The 27,305-nt window shown below is 37.4% G+C and overlaps 1 protein-coding gene and 1 pseudogene across 1 annotated transcript in view; both read right to left on the reverse strand.

Annotated features, from left to right (window-relative positions):
• The window catches only part of LOC107196266 (laminin subunit alpha-3-like), a gene marked incomplete at its 5' end in the record, with an annotated part of 108,991 nt that overhangs the window by 32,555 nt on the left and 49,131 nt on the right, over positions 1-27,305 (reverse strand). Inside the window, 6 exons of the mRNA XM_025038548.1 lie at positions 9,956-10,074; positions 12,831-12,946; positions 15,962-16,053; positions 18,582-18,752; positions 19,900-20,018; positions 20,724-20,841. Of these exons, the coding sequence (XP_024894316.1) occupies positions 9,956-10,074; positions 12,831-12,946; positions 15,962-16,053; positions 18,582-18,752; positions 19,900-20,018; positions 20,724-20,841 (735 nt within the window). The remainder of the gene's footprint in view (positions 1-9,955; positions 10,075-12,830; positions 12,947-15,961; positions 16,054-18,581; positions 18,753-19,899; positions 20,019-20,723; positions 20,842-27,305) is intronic.
• LOC112469368 lies at positions 16,115-16,231 on the reverse strand (annotated as a pseudogene).

Here is a 27,305-nt window from a genome sequence, read left to right on the forward strand (position 1 = left end):
AATATCTTTTCGAAGATATTGTGGATTTGTCACAAGAGAAAATGCAGCCATGTGTGCTCCATCTCTTAGTTTTATGTGCTTATGTGTGTGTAGAAGACAAACAGTATGGAAATAATGAGAACAACACATAAAAGACACAAATAGCTAGGGAGCAAGCTCAAGACTTAGATTACAGGTCATGTCTTCACAGAAGAAGCTAAAGACTTTGTTTTAGTTAATAGAGGTAAAGTATCTTCAAGCATCATCACAAACAAATTGGGTAATCTTTCATCTTAATTAAGAACATAAATATTTTATCAAAGGGGAAGAACCTGAAGAATCATCACAAAAATGTTGCTCCTTGACTTCTCCTTTCATTGTTCTTCCCCCCAATATTTTATGAAAAATTTCAAGTTTTACTGTGATCACCTATGCATGCCCTATGTAGTTTATCATTAATATTTTACTATATTTGTTTTATTATATAATTAGCCATCTACTCATTCCCTATCTATCCACCAGTCCATCTTATTTTTTATGCATTTCAAATAAATTGCAGATATCAGTTACATTCCACCAAAACTTCAGCATGCATATAATTAACTGGAGTTCAATGTTTGCTTACAGATTTTTGGTGTATGATTTATATACAAGTGTGAAACTCTTAACTGTACATTCAGTGAGTTGTGACAAATGCATACATCTGTGAAACACAAATCTCTATCTAGATACAGAATAATATTATACCCCAGAAAGTTCCCCATGACCAATCCCCTTTACCAACTCCCAGAGTCAATCACAGTTCTGATTTTTTCCACTATTGATTAGTTTTTTCCCATTCCAGAATTTCGCTCTAATAGCCCTCATACTAACTATGTATTATTTTTTGGAAGTCTTCTTTCACTTACCATGATGCTGGTAAGATTCTTGCACGTTGTTACATGCTTTGGTAGTTTGATTCTCTCTATTGCTCATTGGTGTTCCATTGTATAACTATGCTAGAGTTTGTTCATCCATTCTACTACTGATAGGTACCTGGGCCATTTCCAGTTTGGTGCTACTGTGCATAAAGCTGCTATAAGCTTTTTGTAAACATACATTTCCACTTCTCATGGAAAAATGCCTATGAGTGGAATTTGTGAGTCATGGAGTAGATGTATGTTTAGTTTTATTTTAAAAACTGCCAAGACATTTTCCCAAGGCAGTTGTATCATTTTCCATTCACACCAACAATGCATGCTCGAAGTTGTTCCACATCCTCACCAAAATTGCTGGTAAGTCACTGTAATTTTAATTTGCATTTTTCTGATGACGAATGATGCTAAGCCCTTTCCTGTAGGCTTATTGGCCATTCATATGTCTACTTTTGTGAGATGGCTGTTCAAATCTTTTGCATGTTTTATTAGGTTATTTGTGTTTTTATTATTGAGCTGTGGGTGTTCTTTATAGTTCCTGGATATCAACAATTTGTCAGATTTATGTTCTGTGAATATTTTCTCCCTGTATGTGGCTTGCCTATGTATTTTCTTAATAATGTCTTTTGTGAGCAGAAATTTTTAATTTTGATGGTTATTGCCTTTTTCATGGTTATTGCTTTCTGTGACCCAAGAATACTTTGCTCATCCTTTTGATCACAAATACATTCTATATTTTTCTCTAAAGCTTTATAGTTTTAGCTTTATTTTAGTTTGATTCATATCAATTTAGTTTTTGTGTATAATTTGAAGTAGGAATCAAGGTTTATTTTTTCCATTTAAAAATCCAGTTATTCCAGAACCATTTATTGAAAGTACTTTCTTTCCCACCCTCCCATTGGATTGCTTTGGGATTTTTATCAAAAAACAAATGTTTATTTAAGTGTGATTCTGTTTCTGTGCTCTCTATTCTGTTACATTGATTTGTCTATCCTTATGTTGATATCACACTGTTTTGATTACTGTAGCCTTTTGGGGGGGGCAATAGCATTTTTTTTCAATTACGGTTGACGTACAATATTTTATGAGATTCAACACAATGATTAGACATTTATATAATTTACGAAGTGATCATCCTGATAAATCTAGTACCCATCTGACATCATACTTAGTTATTACAAGATTAATGACTATATTCCGCACGTTGTACTCTACATCCCCATGACTATTTTGTAACTACCAGTTTGCACCTCTTAGTCCCTCCCCCCCTCACCCATCTCCCCACCCCACCTCCAATCCAGCAACCATCAAAATGCTCTCTGTATCTATGAACTTGTTTCTGTTTTGTTGTTGTTGTTGTTCATTTATCCTGTTTTCTATATTCCACATATAAGTGAAATCATATGGCATTTGTCTTTCTCTGTCTGACTTACTCCACTCAGCACAATACCATGTCCCCCCATGTTGTTGTAGATGGCAAGATCTCATTCTTTTTTTTTTTTTTTGGCTGAGTAATATTCCATTCTATGTATGTACCACGTCTACTTTATCCATTCTATTAATTCCAAATATCTAATAATATTGAGTCTTCCATATAAATATATCTTTCTATATATTTAGGTCTCTAAATTTCCCTCACCAGAGGTTTTAGCTTTATTACAGAGGTCCTACATTCCTTTTGTTAAATTTATTCCTAAGGATTTTATTTTTTTGACATTATTTTCAATTGAATGTTTCATTTTCCTATCATTTGTTACTAGTATATAAAAATATAATTAATTTTTATTAATTTCCTTGTATCCTGCAGTCTTATTAATTCACTTACTAGTTCTAGTAGTTATTTTGTATATTCCTTAGGATTTTCTACATAAATAATCATGTCATCTGCAAATATAGGCAATTCTACTTTTTCCTTTCCAATTTCATATATCTCTTTTTTGCCTTAGTGCAATGGTTAGGACCTCCAGGGCACTGTTTAAAAGATGTGGTGAAAAGCAATCCTCCTTACCTAGTTTCTAATATTTAGAAGAAAATAGTTCAACATTTCACCACTAATATGATGACAGTTGTAGGTTTATCATAAAATCTTTATCAGATTGCAGAATTTCACTTCTATTCGAGTTTGCTAAGAGCTTTTATCGTAAAATAGGTAGTGAGTTTTTCTAATTCTGCTCTTTTATACTGTTAATATGATTAATTATACAGATTGACTTTTGAATGTTCAATCAACCTTGCTTTCCTGAGATAAACCTTAGTTGTAATATATTACCCTTATTATATATCACTGAATTCTATTTTCTAATATTTTGTTAAATATTTTTGAATCTATGATGTTCATGAAAGATATGGGTTAGCAATTTTATTTTATGTAATGTCTATCGGGTTTCAGCATTAAAGTTACACTGGCCTCATCAAACAGGTTGGGAAGTGTTCTCTCTTCTGCTTTTGTAAAGAATTTGGATAAAATTGGTGTTTCTTCCTTAAATGTTTAATATAATTTGGCAATAAAACTATCTGGTCCAGGAACTTTCTTTGTCCAGAATTTTTGATAATGAATTCTATTTCTTTCATAGATATAAGGCTATTCATATGTTCTGCTTTATCTAGTATTAGTTTTAGTAAGTTGTGTTCAAGAAATGTGTCCATTGAATCTAGGTTGTCAATTTTGTTGGCATAGAGTTGTTCATAGTATTATGTTATTTTTCTTTTAATGTATATAGTCACTCTAATGATAAACCCACCTTTGTATATGATCTTGGTAATTTGTAACTGCCTTTCTCTTTTTTCCTGATCAGTGCAGCTGAGAGTTAATTAATTTTGTTGAATCCTTTTCAAAAAGTCAGCTTTTAGTTTTGTTAATTTTCTCTATTGTTTGCCTGTTTTCTCTTTTGTTGAATTCTGCTCTTATTTTTATTATTTTTTTCTACTTACTTTGGGTTTGTTTTGCTCTTCTTATATTAGCTTCTTAAGGTGAAACTTTGGGTCACTGCATAAGCATTTAAAGCTGTGAATTTCCCTTTAAGTACTACTCTAACTGCATCCCACAAATTCTGATGTTATTTTTTTATTATTCCTTAATTTAAAATATTTTCTAATTTCCCTCAAGATGTCTTCTTTGACATGGATTATTTAGAAGTGTGTTGTTTCAAACATTGGAGTTTTCCTATGATCTATCTTAGTGAACTACTATTACACAATTTTCTGTTTTCCCCCTTTAATTTTGTCAAATTTTGCTTTATGTATTTTAAATCTTTATTATTATGATTGCAATGTCTGTGATGAATTAACCTTTTTATTGTTATGAAATGTCTCTATTTATATCTCTTAATGCTTTTTGTACTGAAATCTATTTTATCTGACATTCTATCCTTCTAATGTGTATTGTTAATTCAAAATATTTTCCATTCATTTACTTTCAAACTATCTATGTCTATATGTTTAAAGTATACCTCTTGTAAGCAGAATATAGTTGAGTCTTGCTTTCTTAACCATTCTGATAACTTCTGCTTTTGAATTGGATGTTTAGATCATTGACATTTAACCAATTTATTGGTATGATTGGAAAATAGGTCTACAATTTTTGCATTTATTTTCTGTTTCCTTCTTTACTTTGTTTTTTTGATGTGTGTGTGTGATTCATCCCTTGTTCCTTCTCTCCACCCATCTTTAGTTTATTTGTATATTTTTTATTTAATTAGTGTATTTTAATTAGTTTCAAGTATACAGTACATTGGTTAGACATCTATATAGTTTGTAAAACAGTCCCCATAATTGCTTCCTTCCTCCCTGGACCCTCTATCTAGCCAACATATTAATGCTAATTGCATTCTCTATGCCATGCACCCCATCCCTGTGACCATCCATCAGCTACTAATTTGTACTTCTTGAACCCTTCATCCCATTCTTCAAGCCCCCCCAAGCCCTCCTCTTTCTGTCACCAAATTGTCCACTATATTTGTGAGTCTGTTTTTGATTAGTTTGTTCTTTTTATTCCTTAGATTCTGCATAAGAGTGAAATCATATAGTGTTTATCTTTCTCTGTCTGACTTAAATATCTTCTAAGTCCATCAAAGCAATACCTTTTTCCATCCCCTTCCTTTTAGTCTGTGTATGTGTTTTAATCTGAAGTGAGTCTCTTATAGCAACATGTAGGGGTCTTGTTTTCCTTTCCATTTATCCACTCTATCTTTTAGTTGGAGCACTTAATTCTTTTCCATTTGAGGTATTTATTGATAGGAATGTAGTTGTTACCATTCTTTATTCCTGTTTTTGATACATGTTTTTTTCTTCTTAAAAAGTCCTTCCAACATTTCCTGTAATACTGGCTTGATGGTGATAAATTCCTTTAGCTTATTTTTGCCTAGGAAGCTCTTTATCTGTCCTTCAACTCTAAATGATAACTTTGCTGGATAAAATATTCTTGGTTGTAGATCCTGAGTCTACATCATGTTGAATATTTTGTGTGAAAACCTTCTGTCCTGCATAGTTTCTTTTGAGAAATCAGCTGCCAGTCTTATGCGTTTTCCCTTGTAAGTAACTATTTGTTTTTCTCTTGCTGCTTTTAAGATTCTTTCTTTGTATTTAACCTTTGGCATTTTAATTATGATGTGTCTTGGTATGGGCCTCTTTGGATCCCTGATTTTTGGAAATCCTGGAGTTTTATGTCTATTTCTTTCATCAAGTTAGGGAAGTTTTCCATCATTATTTCTTCAAACAGCTGTTCAACATCTTGATTTTCTTCACTTATGCCAATCAGACAGATATTTTCACTCTTAATAGTGTTTCATATGCTCTTTAAATTATTTTTATATTCTTGACATCTTATCTCTTGCCATTCTAATTGTGTGTCCTTGGCTTTCCCGTCCTCTAGAAAGGGCATTTGATCCTTTTCTTTATTCACTTTGTTTATTCCATTTAATATATTTCTCATTTCAGTGTGTTCATTTCAGACTGGTTCCCTTTTATAATTTCCATTTTCATTTTCATGTTTTTTTAAATCTCTGTGTTTAAGTTCTCACTGAATTTATCTATACTTCCCAAAAGTTCATTAAGCATCTTTATAACCAGTGTTTTGAACTCTGCATCTGTTAGATTGCTTGACTCCATTATTCCTCGATCTCTGTTCTGTTCTCTAATATGGTTTCTGCTTCTTTGTCTTCCCATTTTGACTGCCTTTCCGTGTCTGTTTCTATGTACTATGAAAAGCTCCTAAATCTCCCGGTCTTATTAGTATGGCTTTGTATAGTAGATGTCCAGTGACATAGTCCTGAGAGGGGTTCAGCTGCAGGTCATATTTAGCCCAAGCCTGTGCCCCTCTGGGGCCACCTGTTAAGATTCAGCAAGCAATCCACAGATGCTGTACTTATAGTTACCACAAAAGGCCACACCAGAAACTGAGGCCAACTGCCTCCATGTCAGTCTAGGCACTGCTCAGCAAGGAACACCTGACTCGCTGAGGATACACCTGGATATGGCTTGGGTGGGGCCCCGAGTTGGGGGAGGTGGGGTTTCAGGGAATCCTCTGGGTGGAGTGACCTCTGTTATCCAGTGTGATGACCTCATGGCTCTGGCAGCTCTGCGTCAGCTCACTGGTAGTGGGGGAGGGCTCAACAGGGAACAGTGGATACCACTAGCACTTCTGTATCTCGCAAGTCTCACCTCGGCCCTCATTCCAACAATGTTTCGCTGGTAAGTCCCTGGTGCACCCTGCACATAGCCGAATTGACACTGGTGCTCAGATCGAGCAGGACCATCACTGCGAAAATCTGCTCACAGACGCGCACCCCTTTGAGAGGCTTCTGCCACTGCCGCTGCCACAGCTTCCGTCTCACTCGGCAGCTTGAGACCGGGCAGCCTCCTCCCCTTGTCCTATCTTCTGCCATTGCAGGGTGATTTCTTAGATTTCTCCTTAGTTGTATGGCTTGTTCCTCTAGATCCCAGGTGATTTTTCCTTGCTGCTGCTCCTTGTTTCCGTCACAACTTTGATTTGGTCGCCAGAGAGATGAACAGAGCCTCTATCATCTACACCATTTTTTTTCCTCCTTTATTTGTATATTTTTAAAACTAAAATACACTTAAATTCACCTATTGGCCTTTCAGCTAGACCTCTTTGCATTATTTTGTTAGTTAATTGCTTCAGGGATTATGTAAATCCTTAACTCCTCACAGTCTGACTAAGGTTAATATTGTACCACTTCATGTAAACTGTAGAAACTGCGTAGTCCTATATGTCCTGTTATTTATGCTATAGTTTCATATGCATGATATCCACACACATAAATCCCACAATATAATGCGACAACTTTTACTTTAAGCAGCCCTACATATTTTTAATAGTCCTTTATATTTGCTCAGACATTTATGATCTTATACTCTTCATTTCTTCCTGAAGATCTGAGTTTCCATCTGTTATCATATCTCTTTAACCTAAAAAACTTGCTTTAGCCTTTCTGGCTTTATTTTATTGATGAAACATTTTTCTTTTTGCTTTACTTCTTGAAGGATATTTTGCTAAGTAAAGAATTCTATGTTGACAGGTCTTTGTTTGTTTGCTTGTTTGTTTTAGCAATTTAAAGATATGCTCCACTACTTTGTGGACTTCATAGTTTCTGAGAAGTCCACTGTCACTGTAATGTGTTGTTTTCTCTGTCTACCTTCAAGATTTTGTCTTTGGTTTTCAGTTGTTAGGCCCAAGAGTGCTTTTCTTTGTATTTATCCACCTTGGAGTTCACTCAACCTTTTGACTCTTAGTGTATTGCGAAATTTGAGGAATTTCCTCCATTGTTTCTTTTGTTGTTGTTTTTCTTCTTCATTCTCTCATCTCTCCTGGGACTCTAATTACATGTGTGCTAGACCTTTTGATATTGTTCCACAAATTCCCAAATCTTTGTTCATTTTTTTAAAGTTTTTTCTTTCTCTTCTTCAAACTGGATAATTTCTATTGATCTGTCTTCAAATTCACTAACTCTTTTTTTCTATTTTCTCCATTCTGCTGTTAAACCCATCCAATGAATTTTCAATCTAATATATTGTATGTTTTAGTTCTAAAATTTTCATTTAGTTCCTTTTATAGTTTTTATTTCTCTGCCAATATTTCTATTAATTGTCTTTTTCAGAATAGGTCATCTTTTTTTGATTCTTCAAATGTCAGAAATTTTTGGATTGTATCCTTGACATTGTAAATATTATGTTGTAGAGATTCTGGATTCTGTAATATTTCTCTAAAGAATATTGATTTTGTTTTTGTTTTTGAGACAATTAACTTTACTGAAATTGCAAACTCTGACTCTTGAATGATAACTCGAATCTCAAATAAATTATTTTAGTTTTAGCTGAGATCCATCCTTTGCACAGATGGTTCAAGGGTCAGTCAGAAACTTGGGAAGAATTTATACATAGAATTAGAGATTTCCTCTCAATTTCTTTTTTCCTGGAATCTCCACTCACTTCCTAAAAGTTGTAGTTGTCCTAAGCTCTGTCTTCTTGTACTTCAGGCCAGAAAGATTCAAGATTTTCTAGAGGAATTTTAGCCATGCTGCATGGCACCAAGTTTGGTCTGCCCTCTAGCTAAAAGTCATAAAAACATGTAATTCTTTATGCTGATCCCTTTTGCCAAGTGGCAGCTCTTCACCAGTATTTTCTTGTTATGTTTACTCCCCGGTGCCTTCAGATCACTGTTTGGGGGAAGGGAGCCCTTTTGTTTTTGTTTGTTTGTTTTTTTGTCTATATTATATAGATGTTATCTGTTAGAGGTTTAGGTCTTGTTGGAGCTACTAACCATAACAGAAGCAGAAACTCTCTTCTTGTTTCTTGATTATAAGTGTAATGTAAAAGTTAATTATACTGAAATGTACACTTAAAATGGTTCAATAGCAGATTTCATGTTATCTATATTTCACCACCACAAAAAAATATGTTAATTCTGCTAACCTAATACCTAAGTTAAACAAAGACATTTTAAGTATAAATTGAAAAAAAAATGCAATGAACTAAACAAGACTTTAATAATTTCATATGCAAAATAAAATGCTTTTGCAGAGCCACTTTGGATAAAAGGACTATATTGATAGTTTTCTGGAACAGCAAAGTACAAAACATAATATCACTGAGAGAAGGGGAGGAACAAGATATTCTAAAGACACATTGAGGAGCTTGATCCTTCATCTAGAAAAAGGATTCCACCTACACTTCCTAGTTCTATGCTTCTGCATCTTTAATGTGCATATGAATCACCTGAGGTCTTATAGTGCACTGCCTTAAGATGATCTTGTGTTCTTTCACTTATTCATGAAACCTCATGATTTGTAACAAACCTATGAATTAGCTTTTACTTATATTTTAATTATCTGCAATGACAGATAATACAAAATATGTGGAATGGAACACAAGTGGAGAAGAGAAGGTCTCTCTAAGGGTGTGTAGCCCTGGTCCCATATAAATAAGCATCTCATGAAAAGAGTACCTCTTTAATGTTAATATTAACAAAACATCACCATAAAAGTACATAAGACAGAGTGACAATATAGACTAAGTTCATGAACATTATACCTTCTTGGCTAATAGTCTTCTTGGCTAATTTTCAATGAACCCAATTGTCCTATAGAAGGGATGAAAAATCAGCATTCCTAATTTGGTGTCAATGGCAGACATCATTAATTGATCATGATGCACTTCCTTGCTGAGTCTAAATTCAGAATCTGCCTGAAAACATGATTTAAGGTCAGCATTGAAGTTGACAGCTATTTGCTCTCCTATCTTAGAACCTTTCAACCATGAATAGGTAGCAGTCGGGATAATGACCAGCGATTCTCTTCTCCATTTAGGCAAAGACCTACAGGAAGAACATAATCAATGAAGTCTGGGCAAGCATACCTCAATTCATTTCCTCTACAATCCCTAAATTATATTCAGTTAATAACAACTTTTGCGTACCAAACTGGAGAAATGGTTTCAGAAAATCCTTTCAATTGCATATCATTTTCTTGACATTTTCTAGGAGCAGGGCTTACTTAATGCTCATTTCCTGTAGTGGCACACCCACTTTGATTTAAATAGTGCCTCACCTGACAATTAATGCAGACCCCTCCACCTGCATAGTTGCCTTCAATATTCAAGCTTGCCTTCTGCCTCTCAACATCTGGATCATAGTAACAGTCGATGGCATGGCCGTGGCAGTTGCATGCTAAAAAAAATTCTAAGTTAATAATTCATCACGAGTATGAGACACTTAGTAGTAAATTTCCTCATATAGTATTATGGCTCATTGAACTACAATAAAGTCTATTCTGGAACACCAGGAATACTCTCAATGGAAAATTTTAGGGACTTTTACACAAAGACCAGCCTAGAACGATATACAATTTACAAGCTTCTTTCAACTGATATTAAGTGATAGAGATTTCTCTTTTTAAAGAAATAAGATCTATAATTACAATAAATTAAGATAAACCAAAATGCCAATTAAGCTTCATGCACAAAGAGAATATTGCTATTACTACTATTACTACTACTAACAAAAATAATTGAGCTCTTGGTACACTGTGAAAAGTGATTTACATGCAATATCTGCACAATAACTCTCTAAGGTAGGTACTATTATCCTCTTCACCTAGATGGGGAGGCTGAGACTTGGAGAGGTCAAGGGATGTGCCCATAGTTACACAGCTCACAAGTAAGAGAGGCAGAATCCTGACTTGTCTATATTTGGCCTCAAAGCCTATTATCTCAGCCCATACTCTAAACCGTTCAGCACTATTTATAATAGCAATAAATTATAAATAATCTTAATGTCTAATATATAGAAATGACTAAGCAAACAATAGTATATCTGCTTGACTGTTCCGTGAAGTCAAGAACTGCTTGTGTTTTATTTGCAGCAGAGCACATTCTCTGGCACATAGTGGAAACTCAACAAACATTTTTTGGATACACTTAAATGCATAGAATTAAAATACTACGTGCCATCAAAAAGGATGTCAAAGGGTTTTAAAGAATATGGAAGAATATCTAAATATATCGGGATATAAAATTGTGTAAATAATATACTCTTGAGTAACATATGCATCAAAAAAATAGTAAAATACCTAAAAAAATATTAATAGTGGTTCTCTTAGGGTAGTAAAATTATTGATGATTTTATTTTTTTAAAATAATTTCTAAGTTTTCTACAAGTAATGTATAATACTTCTATAATTAGAAAACATAATTTAAAACCCATTTAGGATTTCTTTTATTTCCAAGATGAAAAAGATTTAATGAGTAAAATTCTTATTCCTGCTTGTGCAAAATATCTATTCATTACATTCCACCTAGCCCAAATTTTCTAAGTCTTTCTAGTAATTTGTAGGTTCTAATCAAGTTCCCAGATAAATCTATTAGGAAAGAAGTTTGAGTTAGAATTTCAATATCCTGTTCTTAAAAGGCTAAGTACTTACTTATTTTCATTTCCTCAATGGTGCCATGAATTAAAAAATCCAAGGCATGTATATTTACTACATCAGTTATTTCTTAAGTCTATTTATTGTGAATTTCAGTAGTTCAGATGGAATTTAGAAAGCATCTAACAAATAGGTCTGATCTTTCCATATGTCGTTTTTGTAATTTTTAACCATTATCACAAATGTAAAAAAATTAAAAACTAATGAAAGGAAATTAGTTAGAATTTGTCATATGTGTTGAAATAAAGCATGTCATTCACTGAAAGATTCCATTGGTCTGAAGAACTAACCAAATTGTTAATGTTGGAGTTCACATGATAACTAATACTCATTCAATCAAAGTATCCTAAACCAGTGCCTGAAAGCATTGGAAGAATCAACCCTTGATTACTATGTTTCCCTCCTTTCATTCCCATTATGGGGGAGGAGATTGGGGAAGTCACCTAGAAAGTCACTGTTTGCTTGACTATAAAGTGAGAATTGCCATCCAGGTAACATCCCTGTACCTAGCGATGCACTGAGTTTTTGTCTCAGGCAGCATCGGCACCTTCCAACACTCTCAGAACTCCTCACGGACAATGCCTTTTGAGTAATTTTGCTGATCATAGAGATCATCAGTCATATTTCTTAATAGATACAAAAAACATTTGGCCAAAATGTGTAAAGAACACTTTCTTATATCATTCTTCAACAAATCTAGACCCAAACACCTTTTGATCATTTCAAAAAAGCAAATCCATCTTCAATCTATACACTAAGAATATTCAGAAAAAAACAGGATATGGTCTCCAAAACCCAAAACTAAAAGTTACAAAAATGTTTTCAGCAATTGGAATAAATACATGGCTTCCTGAGAAGAGTAGTTTAAAAGGTAATCTTTAGTTGGATGTTGTAGGGCTTGCTTGTTAAGATAACAGTTTTCTTACTTTATATTGTACCCATAATTAAAAGGAGCCTCTTGTCTTTCTTTCTTCTTTCTCAGGTTCCCTCCATCTGTACTTGCCTTAATCCTACTACAGTACTCTTCCCATCCACCTTGCTCCCTCAGTGTGTCCAGCTCTCCGTTTAGACACCACTCTCATCACCTTTGCCAGACCTCAGTCCTCAAAAAACAGTTAGGATTCTGATCTAGTATCACATCCTAAGAAATGATAAGGGTTTAAAATTTAATAGTGGTTGCATCATATTTTCATTAGCTAAAAAGAGATGCCAATTAGTTAAAGCACTCAGCCCAATCCTTGCATATAGGGAAAGCTTAATACATATTAAAGATTATTATTATTGTTATTTTTGTTCATATATTTATATCTGAATTTATATCTGAATTTACACCTCTAGTCTGTGAGTTATTCATTACACTAGAAAGACCTGGGACCTCAAGATTGGCATGATCTCACCCTCTTCATGAGCAGGGGAAAACAGCGTCAGTCCTCAGGTAGAAATGGTTGGCGGGGAATTTAGGGTGGGGTCTGGTTTCCCAGTTCCCCTCCCCCATGCTCACCTTCACACTCGTTGCTCTGTTCCCACATGGCAGGCTGCCAGCGCCTCTGATTGTACCCAGCACAACAGTGATCACATGTCTCCCCACAGGTGTGGTGTCGGCATTCACAACGAAACCTGGGCATGGAGTGAAGCACGTCTCAGTTATTGAAAAGTTTTGATTAAGATCAATTGTTCCTGTGCAAAAAACTGACAGTCACCATGGTCACCCATGGTACCATTTATTTAGTAATTATGAGAACAAAGCACTTTGTATATATTATTCCAAGTCTCCCCCATCCTGCTTAGATCTTCATTTTACAGATGGTGACACTAAGATTCAGAGAAATTAAAACATCTGCCAAAGGTCAAGGGTGATGAGAGCCAGATTTCAAACCTGTATGTCTGACTCCAAAGTCCCAGATCTTTCTTCTCTACCACATTATATTACACTGAATCAACATATGAGCTGGCAAGTGCTTAGTTTACTGATATGTGTTGAGTGTCACATCCTCACAAAGATCTGGAGTTATCCTGTCATAAAGGTCTGCTCAGGTTTCTTGGTCTCAGCCTGGGGTCATGCACAGAAACCCACCGAATCCAAGATACTAAGATCTCAGAGGACCCTGTCCCAAGAAGCCACATCAGCACCAACAAATAGCTTCATCACAGGGCCCAAAGCTGAGATTACTCAGCAAGGCAAAAGGGTAAAAATCTTTTTAAAATTTACATTCAAAGGATTATACAACTGCCTTAAAACTTTTTTAAGTTAAAATAAAATTGTTGTAGCCATGGCATTGGGTTAGAACTCCAAGTTCTGAGCTCCCATTTATCTGTGCTTGAAAGAAGATTCACAACAGTTATATAAGAAGGCTCTTAGCTGTGCCTGTGGGAGTTCCCTTAATTCTTCCAAGGGAAGTTGGGTAGGCAAATATTTAATTACACTCCTAATAGAAGGTGTCAACCCTCTCCAAGTTCAGCTTCCTGTTAAAGCAAATGAACATTGATTTAACTGACAGCACAGAACAGCTGGAATCCAAATGGGCTTTTGTCAAAGAGGCAAATTTTGATTCCTTACCAATGATGTATTTGCATAAGCTAGACTGAAAGAATTATTTAGGGATAATGGCTTGAAGAACACGTAGCTCAACTACAAGGAAATTAAAATTAAACAGCAAAACAAACAAACAAAAAACTGGGTACTTGTCTAAATCATATTGGCACCCCCAAATAATTGCATTTTCTGACTCTCTCTCAGCCCAGGCTGATGGTTAATATAGAAAACTCATCCTCGAATCTACTGTAAGGATGTTATGAAAAATGCTGTTGACTAGAGAATCCTTTTCATGAGGACCACGCCACTCTACTCCCAGGGAAATTTCTTACCTGGTTCTAGTTTCAACTGTCATGTTTCTATTAAGCAACTAACTACTTTTTAGGTTATGATCACAGTGAAATATGAAACTCAACAGGTTTTTCTTTTTGAGGTGACTTCTAGGAAGTTCAGAATCAAATCTGTGATCCATCCATGTTTCTGTGCTTCAAGGTCAGCAGGGTATGTAAGCTCAGTTAAAGGCTTGTTCTGCCTTTTCATGGCTTCTGCTAAATTAACAACTTTTTCTGGTTGTCCAGCCTTGGATCCCTCCATTAAGCCTCTGCATCCTCTTATACATAAGATATTTTCCTATTTATGGATGTGGATTTCATCAGCATTTGTTCAAGCCAGCCTGTTAGGCAGAAGCAAACCAGCAGACAGGGCAAGACAAAGCAGTTGTGCTGGCGTAGAGCGATGGTAATCTGAGCCTTCCACCACGGCATGGGGAGATGGCCTCGCCAATCATGATCACCCTGCGGGTCTGCAGAGTCAACAGGGATTGGCAGCCCTTCCAAGAGGGAACCTCAGAGCTCTGGTGACTTCAACTCTTCTTCCAAGTGGAGTCACTTTGTCTCGGCAGGAACAACAGGCCAACCTCCCCTTTCCCCTCTCTCTAATGCAGGACTTCCCTGACCTGGCTTCTAGTGTCTGAGGGCCGTACCCTCCAGGCTACACAGTGGCAATGTATTAATCATTAATAAACATGTCCTTGCCAGTTAAAGGCTAGTCAGTTGATGGCTTCACCCTGCTATCTCAGATAGCACCACCTAACCTCTGAAGAAAGGCTGACAACATTAGGAACTATTGCTGGTCAGGGAGAAGGGTTCCACAAAGCACACCACATGAGCCGGTAGCTGGCACCTCTGCCTGAACATGAGCTAGACCTAAAAATGCACAAACCTGAACCTGACTAAAGTAAAACATATCCCTGGTAAATACTACTCATGGGAATTGTAGACTTTAAATAAAACATTGAGAAAAAATTATTAGTATATCCAGCATCTGGTAATTTCCAGCCCTTAAAAGTACCCCCCTTGTGATGGTAACACATGTGTATATAATTGCCAAATGCTTACTATTTAAGATCCATGAATCTTATTGTATGTGGAAATATACCTCAATTAAAAACAAAAAAGGGTACACCCATGTTCATAGCCATCAGGTGGCAGTTACCTAAGTTGAATGGATAAATAATAAAATATATAAGTAATAAAATATTATTCTGTCTCAAAAAGGAAGGAAATACTGACACATGCTATAATGTGGATGAACCCTCATGATGTTATGTTAAGTGAAATAAGCCAGTCACAAAAAGACAAATATTGTGTGATTCTACTTCTGTGAAGTAACTAGAGTAGTCAAATTCATAGAGACAGAAAGTAGAATGGTAGTTGCCAGGGGCTGTGGGGAGGAAAGAATGGAGAGTTGTCATTTAAGAGATATAGAATTTCCGTTTTGCAAGATGAAGAGTTCTGGAGATTGGTTGCACAATGTACTTAACTCTCCTGAACTGTACACTTAAAGATGGTTAAGATGGTAAACTTTATATTGTGTGATTTTACCGGAAAAAAAAAAAAAAAGGAACAAGGGTTTGAAAATTAGACCAGGGATGACAAGTTTTATTTCTCTTGGCAACTCTAATTAATTATTTGTACCTGTCTGGGGCATCATCTGGGTGAGGCGAGGACATTAGAGATATTTAATGGGATGCAAACATCCACCGAAACAATTAGACTTATTCATAGCAAGGCTAAAAGCAATCTGTACAATGTACTTACAGTTTTTCAGGATTGTTTGCATTGCATACTTCAGCATGGCCGTTGCAAACACACCGCCCACCAATGCTGATATCCTTTATGCTGTAATAATACTATGCAACAGAAAATAGAATGCGTCAGTTTAAACTTTACTAAACTTTTTTATTTTTTTAACGCCTACTACCTGGTCTTCTTAGGTGGTCTCCCATCCAAGTACTAACCAGGCCTGACCCTGCTTAGCTTCTGAGATCAGACAAGATCGGGCTTATTCAGGGTAGTATGGCTGTAGACAACTTTATTAATCTTTAACTCATGGTTTGTACTGACCCTGTTTGTTTTGTCCTGTTCTCTTGAGCCTGCCTCAACACTAAGGGAGCCACATTTGGATGTAACTTGTCTTACAAAAAAAATGCATTCTTCAATCAAACTTAATAGCATAATGCTGAATTTGTACGTTTAAAAATCAAATGCTTTAGGCATAAAGGGAAAAGAATCATACCCTATAGCCTTTTGGAAAGGGATTAAGTGCTTCCTATATTATTTTTTAATGTAAGTCTGGGTTTCAAAAATTGACTATATTTATTTACCGAAAATAAAATTTTACAGCAAAATTTTCGCACCTAGTATGTGCAAGCTCCAGGAAGGGAAAGAATATTTACAAAGATGGATCAGATACAGCGCTGAGTCTGGCAGGGACCACCAGCAGTTGATGAAGTCTTGCTCAGAGTTAATAAGGCCAAAGGCCGGACAGAGCGAGCTTCATATCCACCCAAGGATCAGCCACTAAACCAGGCCACAACTATGGGTAGGTCATCGTATAGACAAGGCACAGCTCTAGTGTGTTGGAGCCCTCTCCACTAGCGACAACAGGTGGCACTATCTGCCAGCTCCCTTACTTCTCAGATTTGGTGGGAGATGCACAGGATTTGGCGAGTAATTTGGGGGCTATAGAATAATCTTTCTCACTGGGATCACGCTGCCTTTGAGAAGAATATCTGTCAGTGAAAAAGTGACAGGAGGGTTCTTGTAGCTCTCTGTTGTTTTCGCTGAGATTAGCCATCTTAAAGTGCCCTAGTCACTTAATACTGGGGTTCTGTTCTGATTTCCTCTTTAAAAACTGTTTTGAGTGTCTAAGCTTCCTGGCACTGTCTTACTTTGAAGGATTAACATCTTCTCTTGTAAATCTGGATAAATTCAGTATTCGAGGGCTTTCTGTGACATGTTCATACTCAGAGGCTTCTGTGCTGATCACCATGGAAGTTTCTCTTCACATATGGGATAAGGGTGGCAGCAGCAAGAAACAGAAGCACACAATCAGCCTTCACCCCAGCAGCACGCAGGCTGTGTGTGATAGGATAGCTAATATTCTGTTCCTCCATTCAGAGAAGCAACGTAGATTGGGGGTTCAAGATTATATTCGTTGTGTGCTCCATTAAAAATCACTTAATAGAGGAGAGTGCATTCTCTTAGGTGAAAAGAAGTATATACACATCTGAGAACAAATCTTGCAACACCTCCAAGACAATTAAAGTAAAAAAAAAAAAAAAAAAGTGGTGCGGTACATTTATGGAGGCTTCAAAACACCTGGAGGAATAGAAACACAGTCCAGCTATAGTTTATCAGAAAGCCCAGGCCACCAATATGCAAGATAACAGGCCTTTCTGGAAAATGCTAAAGGCTATAGTGCAACTTATTTTTCTCTCTCCCTTCCTTTCCCAGATCTCTGATATTACCTACATAAGAAACCAAACTCTATGAGATGTGCTGGACATCTTCCATTCACCCTTCCAAGTTCACTCTCCACCTTTTTCCATCTTGCCCTTTGCATTGGAGCTGAACTTTAAGGGCTGCAATTAAGGGTCTCTTGTCCTATGGCTTCCTGTTGGGCTTGCCCAATGGGAGGCATCGGCAGGAAATCAGAGAGTGGGAGAAGAAGAGTGAGCTCAGGGTATTTATTCTGATGGCTCCCTCTGTGCCCAGGAGACACTAAGAATGAGAGACGTTCAGGCTGTATATCCAACACAGTAGGAGTGCTAGTGCTCACCAATGTCTATGTCTCTTCTACTTCAACTAGATTACATTACCCAGCCTCCCACATCTACGCGGGTCTGTACAACCCATTCCTGACAATGGAAGTGACCTGTGTGGTTAGGAGCATATGGGTCTCCTTTATTCTCTCTCTCTCTCTCTCTCTCCTCATCTGCTGACCAGATGCAGGGAATCCAGAGGAGGACTCTGAGGCCCTACAGGATGCTATGCCTCTAGATAACAAGGCCTGGTTCCCTGAATGACTGTGTGAAGCTGACCCCACCTGCTGGGCACATTAGACCGTCACATGAGCAAAAAATGAAACTTTATTTTGTTAAGCCTCTAAGACTTGGGAATTGTTTGTTATAATATCAGACTAATACCAGGCTGGCTGTCATCTTTTGCCTTTTATCTTCTTTGAATGTAATGATTTTTCTTCAACAATAAAACTTTACTATTACACCTTGTATTTCAGATAAGAACAACTCCTACACATACACTATTCCTGGCTGTAAAGATTACATGAAAGAGTACAAGGCAATTAATTTGGTAAGCTAAAAAAAAAAAAAAAGAAACAAAAGCTGCTGTAGAGGCACTTAAAATCACTGCTCACCCGCCGAGTGACAGTTGGATCTCGCTGTGCTTTGGAGATGAGGTGTCCAAGAAGGGTGTTAGTTCGGAGAAAACGCAAGCGGATATTTGTTGCCTTGGTGAACTCCCTCAGAGTATGAGAGAAAGTAAAATTTTTTGCACCTGGACGACCATTTATCAAGGACACCACAACCTAAAATAACCACATACACACATAAAGGAGGATAAGTCCTTTCACCAAAATTTAGCTGCAAGTATCTAAAAACAACTCATATGCCCAAAGCACAAGGTTTCTTTGAGCTAGTAGATGTCTGTAGGTGGTCTTGGATCTCTATCTGTTTATTTCTAAAAACATTACGGCTAGTTCCATTTTCCGTTTGAATTCTGGCAATCTGTCCTTAAAACCAGGGCTCTCGGGAGATGTTATTTAATTTTCAAACCCTTTGTTCTATCAGTGTAGTTGTGGGGCTGTAATACAATGAAATGTTGAAAGTATAATGTTAAAATATATAAACATAAGGAAACAACTTTTTGTCAAGCTGCATCAAAGAAACAAAGCCAAAGTAATCGAAAAATCTAAATAAGGTTGAAAAAGGAAGTCTCTGGCTATAAAGTAGACAGTGAAGGAGATTTGAAAAATCTATATAAAATGAAGGTCCCAACCATTCGAGATATGGTGAGTGCACCACTCATTGTAAAATACTGGATAGAGCTACTCAAGAAAGATATTTCTGCCTAAATAGGGGGACCGACACCCTTTAAAGACATTTTTTGAAACTCACTTCATGCTCATTATGGCCTCACAGTTTCCATGGCATTCTTCTTTGTTCTCCTCACCTGTTTTCCCACCTCCCCTAACAACAGTCTGGCGACTTCACAAGGAATAAATGCAACCCGGAAGAGCAGCCATTCTTTTCTCCCCAACCGATGATCCCAAAGGGATCAGGGATTATCACTGCCACCCAAAGGGATCAGGGATTATCACTGCCACCTATCCCTCATCTCCTCACTTTACAGGGATAATGTGTTTGTGAAGCAGTGGGAGGGATCTTCACCTCAATCACTAGAATCCACTTTCTAAATATTCCACCAGAAAAAGAGAGTCCAAGACCTGTGGGCCTTGAATCCGGAATCTGGACTTCCAGAGGAAAATCAGATACCTCAGAATTTCCAATGTTAATGATACCTCAATTTAAAAAAAACAAAAAACAAAAAAGCACTGGTTTTCATCATGATCTCTGTCAGATTTCCTTGAAAGTGCAAGTTTTGCTATTATGAAACATTGAAATCTTCATGTTTATTTCTGAGTCTTATCTCTATGGCTTCCCAAATCTACTTACCTCACCATTTTCCAAAGGTACAATTCGGGAATATTCAGTAGTACAAAGCACATCATCATCTCGTGTGATAGCTGTATTTGCCGCCTGCCCAAATTGTTCCAAACAGTCTACTTTAGAATCTAGGAAGGAAATATTTTCATATTATAAAATAAAACATTATCAACTTGTTGTAAATACCTTAAATAATTCTGTTTCTTTAAGAAAATACACAAAAAAGCACAGAAACATTTAAAATTTTAGATAAAAGCTTAGAGTGAAGTTTTTAGACCATGAAAGAAAATACCAAGCTGTTTCAGCCCACTGGACTTTCAAAAGCAACGTTTGGAGATGTAGTTCTAAGTTCTCACTCCTCATTAGGTAAGCTTACCCTCTGAGGAGCATTGATGGAAGACCCAATGTTTTTATAGCAAAATTCCTGTCCACCCCAATTCATCAGACACTGACATTCTTCATTAGTGAAAATGATAGGGTCAAGGTAAGTTATGCGAAATGTAGGCTCCATAAAGATAAAACTAAGTTCCTAATTCTGCATACAAAGAAAAGGATTGGAGCTCTGGCCCAGTTACAGGTACACTATTTCTCCCTAAATAGTGGCAAGAACTGTTAACATAAAAGTCACTTCAACCTCAGTTCTGGATGTGTACCCTTGCAACTAATGCACACATGCATGAGTAATAGGGATGTTTTGAGGATAATCTAGAAAGTTAAAATCGACCAGTCCCTAACTAGCCACACTGAGAGACTAATTTTCTAGTTAAATCCAAAGTCTCAATCTGCTGCAAATAATTAAAGCCCCTTATAAAGTGGTAGGCAAGATTACTTACGAGCAAAATATTGCCAAGGTGAATAGGTGCTTCCAAAGTCTACAGATCTTTCCAAGACCCAAAGATCAGGACGAGGAGAATTTGCAAATTTGATTAAAATATAGGCCACATGGAAAAGCTGATGAAGCAAAGGAGATACAGTTATTAAAGTCATCTCATCTACCCACAACCTCGACCATCTCTATATGGTGCTGACTGATTCCCAAGGCCACACATATAGCCACACCTCTCTCAAGGTCCAGATCCCATTTCTAACTGCCTGTTGGACATCTCTACCTGGGTATGGTTCCTCAAGCTTATTACGTGCAAAACCAAATCATTTTTCTTTCTACATCAAATCCATACAATAATCTTTGTCATACTTTTGTTCATTATACTCTTATATTTAAACTAGTCTACACAGCATCTTAAAGTCTATACCTTCAAAGAAGTCTGATGTCAAGCAACAGGCATCATCAAAAAAAAAACCCCCAATTTATTCAATAATTTATGGTTTAATCATTAATATGTTCTAGGTATCATGTTAAGCACCTCTCAAACATTCTTGCATTTAGTCCTCACAATAATGATGAGGAAAGTGTGGCTTCAAGAGGTTACATAATGTGCCCACATCTTGCAGGTGTAAAAATCCTGAGCTTACGTGTATCCTACTCACTGACCATTAACTATGCCACAGAACCTATCAGGTACTTAATATCTGACCTGTTTCATCTTAGGAGAAATAAATTGTCAGATAGTTCCAAACATCGTTATTTCTAAATATGCTAAATTTCCACTATAGGGAGCCTGGAGGTGGGGAGCTACGTTATAATACATCTCAAGGGTTATTTGAATGCAACAGTTTTCCAAAGTTGGACTTTCTCCTACTGAAAATCCAAATAAATGAAACAGCCTCATGGCCTCAGAAGACCACTCTCTTTGTTTCCCTTCATCATACTCTGAGATAATGTGTGACCCCTTTGACAGCAGATAATAGTCCCAAATCTAGCATCAGGTGGAGACAGGCCACAGTGTGTCCTTCCCTTTATTATACGAGCCTGCCATCCACACCTAATTTAATAAGCTCACTGATTCCACCAACTCATGTTATATGAGCCTGCCTAATTTAATAAGCTCACTGATTCCACCAACTCATCTGCCAGCACCTATCAGATAGAGCATTCCACCTTAAAATGTTTCCCTCCCATATTCACCTTAGGAACCAGTTTCTGAGGTTCCTTAGCACATATTTATGTGCCCTGACTACCGGCAGTGTGCATTCTATTTTTTCTGAGCCCGTTTGCACTGACAGATTTTCTCGAGCACCACCACTGTGGTGTAACTTGCAGCTGATTCTTGCCAAGTGCTCCACGTGCCCTGACTACCGGCAGTGTACATTCTATTTTTTTGAGCCCGTTTGCACTGACAGACTTTCTTGAGCACCACCACTGCGGTGTAACTTGCAGCTGATTCTTGCCAAGTGCTCCAGTTCTGTGGAAAATCTCTGAGATTTAGATTCAAAATGTCGCTGTGAGGCAGAGTCAGTGGTGTCCAAAGGGGGTTCACAGCCAGGTTCATGCACGTTAAACCAACAAGTATGGATTTATTCTCTTTTGCTTGATAACTTAAAATTATGTGCCTTTTAAATGGCTCCTTCTGCTAAATTTCTATTATCAGTTACTTATGTTTGCTCTTTGATGACTCAAAATACTTCAAGGCATGCATGACTCATGCTAGAGACTCAGTGATGTAAACGAGGGCCCTTTATGAAGCTGGAAAGTACCAGGCAATGGAGTCACTGGAGCAGAAAAGCAAAGGCAAAGTGGCGCACTTTCAGAGAAATAACAGCTGCACACATACACACACACAGGGTTTTATTGAATCTTTGAAAGTAAGTTTTAGACATTATTTCAGCATGTATCGCCCCAGAAAATGGACATTTCTCTTATATAAACTCAACATTTTGATGCCTAAGAAATTTTACCATTTATACAAAAATCTTATCTAATACACTGTCCATATCCAAATTTCTTTGATTCTCCTAGTAACACCCATTGTATATTTCCAATCCAGGATCCACTCAAGGATTACATGCAGCATTTACTGTCAAGTCTCCTTCATCTCCTTCAATCGAGAGCAGCCTTTTCACGGTTTTTGTCTCTCCTGACGTTAACATTTGGAAGAGTCCAGATCCTTACTATCCTAAAATGTTCCACAATCTGAATTTGTCTGATTGTTTTCTCATGATCCAATTCAGGGTAAGCATTCTGGTAGGATTACTACTTGTGTGACATATCCCTCTCATGGCATCATACCGGGGGCTCATGACGTCAGGTTGTCCTATTAATAGTGATGCTGTGTTTGGTCACTTGCCTAAGAAGATGTCCACTAGATTTCCCCATTATAAAGTTATCTTTTTGACTTTGTCATTAATAAAGAACCTGTGGAGAGACGTTTTAAAACATTTATTTTAATCAACTAAATTATAAACATTTCCCACTATCGATGTAAAAACACAAACATGAGTTATAAAAAATAAGTTCCAAAGTAAGGAACTAAATAAATTTCCTTTATGGCTGCTGCCCATTTGAAAATTTTATCCAATGAGTTAATTTTATAGAAATGCTTTAATTGAGAAGAAAGATGCAGATCGAGTGAAATTAAACTCCATTTTAGTAACTGTGTTTGAAAACTTTTTCCAAAATGAAGTACAATCCTCATAAAACAATCAAGCCTAGTGATGAAAATACAACTCAGCTGGCCTGAAAAAAGGGATCCTTTTAATCCTGGTCCAAATTGCACATCTGCTAATGGCTCATCAAGGGTACTTCTTTCTTGTGGGTTTATTATCATCTGTACCATAAAACCCAGACCCTGGCACCATCAAAAGCAAGTGTTGGGAGAAAAGTCACCTTGTCCTTCAGCTCCTCTTACTGTTTCCCAGAAGCACCTGCTCACCTGGGAGGAGAGAAGGTGGATCATTCCAGAAACTTACAGGAAGGGACTCAAGAGGTCCCTAGTTCAACCTTTCACCCAAGGTAAGAAACTTCACCCTTCAATCTCTTTTTGAGAAGTAACCCACTGCATTCCTGACAAGTTCAAGCCATTCTATGTTTCCTCGGTATTTTGTTAAAACTTCCTTTCATGAGTCTTCGTCCCAGCCTTTGAAGCATCAAAGATAGCTACTGTTTATCCCACATGACAGCCTACCCAGAATTTAAATACCAACACCACCTCTCCCTATATATTTTTTAAGGAATTAAGATTCAAGACAGCAGAAGGCAAAGATTGGTATAAAAACTGGAAAGGAAAGGAGAAATAAAATTCCTAAATGAAATTTGAGTCTCAAGATTTGGATCATGCCAATAACTTAGAAAATAACAAGCCCACTATTTTTTAATGAATGATTTCAAGAAAAAAAAATCAAAAGACAGGGAAAAGTTGAAGCACTTGCACCTATATTTTATTACTGGCGGATTTTTAACTCTGTAGAATAAAAGATCGATGACATATCATATGATACGCCCTCTTTGTGAACATTGATCATTATTCCCGAAGTAGACTCAAATTTAGAACTTGCGACTAAAGTATGTTACTCAAGAGCATTTTATCCATAATAATTTACAAAGTTGATGGTGATTTTAAATAAGCTGAAGCCCACTGGAATCCAAGAACTCTGAGCTCAATTTCATATTGAGTCTTATATTTTACCTTACTCCGTGTAATTACTTTCACTGTCATGGAATATTTTTGTCTAGGGCCTGATTCTCCTTGTAAAACTCACTTTTTCACATTCACGCTTTTTTTTTTTGCTAATTTACAAGAAAATTAGATATGACATTTGGTTCACTCACTGAACTATTAAGTAGCCTAAGAATTTTTCTGACAAACCATACAGGACAAAGGAAATAATATAGTCATGTCCTTCCAAGACAAAGAAATTTAACTAAAGACTCTAATAACCAGCAACCAAGTTATTTAAATCTTCCTTGAATCTATATTATTTTAGACTCAATAACTCCTAAAAATATATTGATTTTATATATTTTATATGTATAAGTGACATACACCATGACTTCAACAAAATATTTCTCAGCAATGATAATTTGTCCTAAATCAGATTCTGGATAATGTGATCATCATTTTTCTTAAATAATGCTACACTCTCCACAATGTTCCAGTCTCCTCTTCTTGGCCAATATCTTCCCACCTAAAGAGTAATATTTCTGGCCTGCACTCACAATGGCCCTGTTCTACTTAGTTGTCATATTTATTTCTTTCTCCCTCTGTTACATCTTTCTTAGGTTCAGCACCCATTGCTAAATCAGCTTTACCTAAGGCTAAAACTATCTTTTTGGCTATGTTTCTAATATCCTTACTAAGGACAGGGTACTTCAGACACTTTTTTGACAACAGCTGTGCATATCTATAGCACTTAATAATGGTCACTTAAATTGACTCAACATCTTCATTTTTATTAGTTAGCATATTCTTTGTTTTTTTTTTGTTTTGTTTTGTTTTGTTTTGTTTTTTTGAATGAGTTTTAAGCTGAAGTGTCGTTTCAAATCAGCTGGACCACAGAATAAATATTCTTCTTAGAACTCCACCCTTTGAGCAAAAGCTGTTTTTTACTTTCTGAACACTAAATCCCCCAGCATGGAAGTTCTCAAAGGGGGTGGACCACCCTTTGAGATAACTATTTTATTAGTTATCATGCATCTCAGAGGCACCAACCTGCACTCTAAGAAAGAACACAGCCAGTTCCAGGTAAGAAAGCTGCCCTCTGAATGCCTGGATTTGACATAAGGCACTCATGTCCAGAGTGTGGCTGGAGAGGGGGAGGTGTTCATCTTTAGTTTGTTGGACTTCCGAGGATCTGAACGCCCTTCCCACCTTATGAATCTTGCTGGGGACAGAATGCACTGCCAATTTTAAAAGCTGAAAATGTCAACTTTTCTGGCTCCCCCAGCAATAAGGAAGGCAGCATGGGTACATGACCCAGACTCAGTGAATTGGATGTCTCCTAACGAAAATTTGCATCTACATCAAATGATGTATAAAGGCAGGGACGCTGAAGAATTCTTTCTAGAAGCAAAAAAGATGGCAGCATCATCTGGCTTCTAGAGACAGTGGCTGGCCCCAGCAGAAGTGTACTGAGTCCAGAGTCCAGGTGCAGGGCTAACTGTGTCACCAGCACCAGCTGTAGAAACCAGCATTCAGCTGTAGCTATATCCTCACAGAGGAGACTGTGGTTCTGCCTGCAGCCTCCATTGCTTCTGCCCATTTTCTGAGTCTCTTCAAACCTCCAACCACCCCCATCTACACGTCTTCCTCTTCTTCTCTGGAAGGTGACTTTTTCTCTTTCACTGGTAAAATCAGAACTACCAAAAAGGAGCTCCCTTGCCTTCCCTTCCCAAATCAATGAGCACATTCGCATCTGCACATCCTCTCCCTCTTCCCTCTGGTCCAATGGAGTGAGGCACCTCTTCCTGTCAAAAGCCTATCCCTCCCTCTGTGCTTGAGATCTCACTCCCCTCCTGCCTTCTGTCAGATCTTTCCCATCAGCTTTTAAACACCTCTTCCATACTAAAGACAAGAAAATGCTTCTCTTTCCATCCAAACCCTCCCCTAGCTCCACCCTAGCTCCTTCTTCCCACCACAGCCACACTTCTTTGAAGATCGATGTGCTGGCTCATCCCTCCTCCTCATCTCAAACACATTCCCAAGTCTCCTCCAGCGCATCCAGAGTTCAGCTCTCAACCTTGTCTCACCTCACGCCACACTCTGCCTCCATCTTACACCACTGACTCCAATGCATATCTCTAGCCCAGACTCCTCACACGAACTTCAGACCCACGTTTCCAACTGCCTATTTAATTTCCACTTGCAGATACCTTGCATCTACCCCAACTTGGCATGACCTAATGGAAGTCTAACCCCAGCCTCCTGGAGCCTGCTAACCCCTACTTAACCAGTAGGTCCCAGCACAGCCTCCACTTTCTAGTTAGCTGTCTATTTTATGCTTCCTGGAGCACTGTGCTTTTCCTTTAAAACACGTATCACAGGAGTAATTAAATACTCGTGGTTTGAGTACACACGGCCTTGGGAATACAGGAGGTGTACTTGATTCTCCTGCCCACTCATGAACTGCAAAAGGAATACCATGGCTACATGTAGCTGGAGGCCAGGGCAGGGCCTGCACTTTGCCTGGGTGAGGGCGATGCTGGTAGTTGGCCAAAACCCTAAGGATTAAGCTTACCTGGCATGAAATGAGACAGCTCATCACCATCATTGTGATGAAACAATGCATCCCAAGTTGAACAATCAGATCTAGACATGAGATGGTCTCTTGTGTCCCAAATGCTCCCACTTAAAAGCTTTGGCTCCCATGAGGACCCCTAAAAGGCATGCTTCATAATATGACAAATGCGTGGGAAAATAGGTGGAGTCCTGGACGTGAAGGGTCTGAGAGGGATGGGGTGAGGAAAGGCAGCTAGGCAGCAGGGTGAAGTGTGGATGGGCTCCGTGCCTGATGGATATCAGGAGAATTGGGTTCTGTGCCCAGCTTGGCATCTGCCAGGAATCAGGTGACCTTGAGTGAAT

This window comes from Pteropus alecto, unplaced genomic scaffold (genome assembly GCF_000325575.1).
Source record: "Pteropus alecto unplaced genomic scaffold, ASM32557v1 scaffold146, whole genome shotgun sequence".
In the NCBI taxonomy this organism is placed as follows: domain Eukaryota; kingdom Metazoa; phylum Chordata; class Mammalia; order Chiroptera; family Pteropodidae; genus Pteropus; species Pteropus alecto.